Source organism: Cariama cristata, unplaced genomic scaffold (assembly GCF_000690535.1).
Source record: "Cariama cristata isolate BGI_N322 unplaced genomic scaffold, ASM69053v1 scaffold2688, whole genome shotgun sequence".
NCBI classification, from domain to species: domain Eukaryota; kingdom Metazoa; phylum Chordata; class Aves; order Cariamiformes; family Cariamidae; genus Cariama; species Cariama cristata.
Genome location: NW_009631527.1, coordinates 165,579 through 169,332, shown reverse-complemented (window position 1 = coordinate 169,332; position 3,754 = coordinate 165,579). Strand labels below are relative to the sequence as shown.

The 3,754-nt window shown below is 39.9% G+C and overlaps 1 protein-coding gene across 1 annotated transcript in view; it reads left to right on the top strand.

The window, feature by feature from the left end:
* The window catches only part of RPS7 (ribosomal protein S7), a 6,625-nt gene extending 3,669 nt beyond the window's left edge, over positions 1-2,956 (top strand). Inside the window, exons 4-6 of the mRNA XM_009705983.1 lie at positions 299-363; positions 2,068-2,218; positions 2,836-2,956. Coding sequence (XP_009704285.1) covers positions 299-363; positions 2,068-2,218; positions 2,836-2,913 — 294 coding nt within the window. The 3' untranslated portion in view covers positions 2,914-2,956. The remainder of the gene's footprint in view (positions 1-298; positions 364-2,067; positions 2,219-2,835) is intronic.
* The last annotated feature ends 798 nt before the right edge of the window (positions 2,957-3,754 follow it).

Here is a 3,754-nt window from a genome sequence, read left to right as displayed (position 1 = left end):
GGTGGGGGGGGAGCGGGGGCATGTGAAATACAAATTTTTTTGTTTCGGTGTACTGAATACAGGATTAGTAGATGAGAAATGAAGCAATGCCAGTACTTCGGCTTCTGCAAGTAATACCAGGTTCTAATGCTGGTGTAGCTTTGGGCATACTTAAGTCTCTCTCTCTTTGGTGTTTTATGTATCTGTTTCTAGTAGGGAAGAGTGCATGTCATGGTGTCTTGTGGGGTTTTTTTGAGTTGACTGTAAACACTCGGTAGTGAGAAAAGCCTTTTTTTTTTTTTTTTTTTTGCCTTAACAGAGAAGGATTCTGCCCAAGCCAACAAGAAAAAGCCGCACAAAAAACAAGCAAAAGCGTCCCAGGAGGTAAGTAAATAATATTGAGTCAATATGACAGCCTTTGTTTGTAGCTTGGTAGTTCAGCCAAGTAATGTTTAGTTGAGTTTTTGAGAAGCCATTCAAGTGATGGGGTGCTCTTGTCCATCCTTTTACTGCTTGAAATAGTATCTGCCATTTGACTGCTAAAGGGTGCAGCAAAAATCTTGTCTTTGGCCACTGTGTTGTGTTTCTTAGAACTCCATCTGTATTTCCAGCTACAGCTGTAGCCAAGTTTTAGCCAGCAATACTGGCTTAAGAAACCTCAGCCTACTGTTTCTGTTACCACAGTGTGCTGACAAGAATTATTTCTTTTAAGCTGTAGGAAGAGCTGCATCCACATCACGTGTTAGACTGTACAGAAGGCAGGGCTGGCACACTGAAAGGATGCAATGAGGAAGAGTGGCTGAGGAAGGGAGTAGGTATGAGTAGTCTGGTTATGAATTTGACAGCAGTAGTATAGCCATTTGTATTAAATGGCCTCCCTGGTCTCATCTGGTCTCTCTGTTGCTAGTTGTGAAACACTACTGTATGTGGATGTCAGTGACTCTTCTATACTGTTCTGTATCTTACTATATCACTATGTAGTCTATGCCTTAAAAGTTTATCCTCTTTATGCCGTGTGGCATGTTCTTTTCACTTCTCCCAACCCCAGTATTATACCTGTGTCATGTCTACTACTGTATTCTAAAATCTTCAGGCATGGATTTTAAAAGTGCAGTTTCATAGTACTCATCTGGCTGTAGTCTTGCCTGTGGAGGGCTCTCTGTTACATTAAAACTAGTATTGCACAGTGGCTAGAGAAGTTGGCATCTGTGTATGATAAGCATGCTGCTGCTTTCAGCACAAGGGAAGGAGAGTGTCCCTTTCTCAGCCTAAGACTAGGTCAGGCTAGTAGTGCTGTAAAACTGCTAAGTATATTGCGAAGCATAGAAATGTGATTGATGTTTGTCTCCCCTAGCTATCCCAATCTTTGTGAGTTTAAAATGCTGCTGTAGACACAGGTCAAGTGATACTGCTTGAAACTGCAGATAGGGAAGCTGGAAATCTTAAATGTCATCTAGACTCATAGACAAAATAAACTGGATTAATTTTTCTCATTTTGGCTCACTTCTGGACAGTTCAAGAACACAAATGTAGACATCAAACAGTCTTCTAAGCATGGACTAAACTTACCAGCTATACTTCTCCTCTAATACATTGGCTTTTTAAGCTTCTTGGATTTAGGCAGATGAAGAAACCTGTGTCTTCAAAACTGTATCTCATATGAACATGCTTTGTGCATAGTTGAAGATACTTGCACACTTAAACTCTTCCAGTGAGTGTCTCTGGCAAAATTGCAGATGGGACAACTTGGTTCTGATTTAGATAAAGTCTTCCTTAAATGTGTAGAAATAAAAGAATGTTTGAGGGCTGTTGTTGCAAAGCAAGGTGTGATATAAAAGGTCAGAAACCTGGCTACTCTCTTGTTCCCCTCATGCAGTCAATGAGTTTCTGTGCTCAGTGTAGAATTTAGCTTTTATTTTTGCATGACCTGTGAAAAAGTGTGGTATAGTCACACTGCAGCATTAAAATAAACCAAAACAAAACACCACTGAATTTTCAGCTAAAGCATGCTGTGGAAGGTTTAAGCCTTGAGAAACTGGATAATTTGGCAAGAGGACGTGTTTTAATGATACAAATGTGGCATTTCAGCCGTACGCTTACCGCAGTACACGATGCCATTCTTGAAGACCTGGTCTTCCCAAGTGAAATCGTGGGCAAGAGAATCCGTGTAAAACTGGACGGCAGCAGACTCATAAAAGTCCATTTGGATAAAGCACAACAGAACAATGTTGAACACAAGGTAAATGAAAAAACTTTACTTTCTCGTGCCGAATGGGGTGGCATTCTGACATAGCTAGGAGTTTGCTTTTGTGATATAGCAAAAGACTGCCTTTTGGCTTGTGGCGATTCTGTTTGTATTTGGAGTAAGATACTGAAGATGAGGCAAGGCAATTTTGAAGTAAAGCTCTAGTTCAACTTGCTAAAACCCCTGGATTGTAAAGTAACTATATTGGTTCCTTCATGGGAACAAGTGTTTTGGGGGTTGCTTTTTTTTTGTTTGTTGGTTTTAGGTTATTTTTTGTTTCAAGTGAAGCACTTTTGACCTTGAACAGATATGCTTGGTACAGCCTGAAGTGCCCCATCACTTGGCTTAGGTTTTTTGATTTGAGGACATGTTTAGGCCTGCTGAGCTCTCTGGGTCTCCCATGGTTGCAAATCAGAGAGGTTCCAAATATCCTCCACAAAACATGTCTTCTGTGTAAATGCTCAACTACCTTAATCTAGAAGAAAATAATCAACCTCAGAGTTCACTTCAGAGTCAAGACACACTGGGAGACAGTGTAGTACCTGAAGTGTGTTAATGTAGATTTTTACTTCTTAAACAGCATGTATAAACAACATTGTTTGTCTTCACAGGTGGAAACATTTTCTGGTGTCTACAAGAAGCTCACAGGCAAAGATGTGGTGTTTGAATTTCCAGAATTCCAGCTGTAAAGTGCAAAAAATGGCTGAATAAACAACTATTCATATAACAGAGTAATTTCATTTAAATTTTTAATTCCGTAAACATAGTTTGGGATTAACTGGTTCATGGGACTTCTGTCTGGATGAGTGACATCTGTGTATCAAAATATTAAGTCACTAGCATTTTAATGGTAGCCTTCTTAGGTTGTTCTTGGTGCTGTCGCAACACAGCTCTGGACAAAACAGTCCAGAGTCTGCAGAAAGAATTGGCGTTGAAAAATAAACTGAAGTATGTTGAGACTCACCTTTTGGGGAGAATGTGGAGAGTTACTGTAAGAGCAGTGGAAAAAAACAAACAAACTTGAGTTTTGCGCATGAGAGTACCAGTTGGAGACCTGCATGTTCCTGACACTGGAAGAAGTCTACATAGCAGTGGTGTGACCTCTGAAACATGGAGCAATGACATCTGAAAAAGGGGTTTGAATTTTTGGGAAATATGTTGGAGGAGGTATAGTTTGAATTTGAGGTAACTTTCTTGCTCTTTAAGTGGCAGAATTACATACCAGTTCTTACGTAAAACCGAGCCCTGCAACTTTTCATCCTTATCAGAATGAGATGGGGAGGCATTTTCACTTCTAAGTGCTTGTCTTCCTTGCTGGACAAAAACTACAGTTTTTTTAGGTATTGATATTGCTTTCAGAAATCCTGGATTTTTGTATCTCCATATATTAGCAGTATGTATGTCTTTATCAGTGTTCAGGTAAACTTTCTTAGGGCTAATGTAAGGCAGGGTGAAGCAATGACTGATGGAATGTTTGGGTTTTTAGCTGATGTTTTAACATAGTTCAGTAAATGCTTGGTGATACGGGGA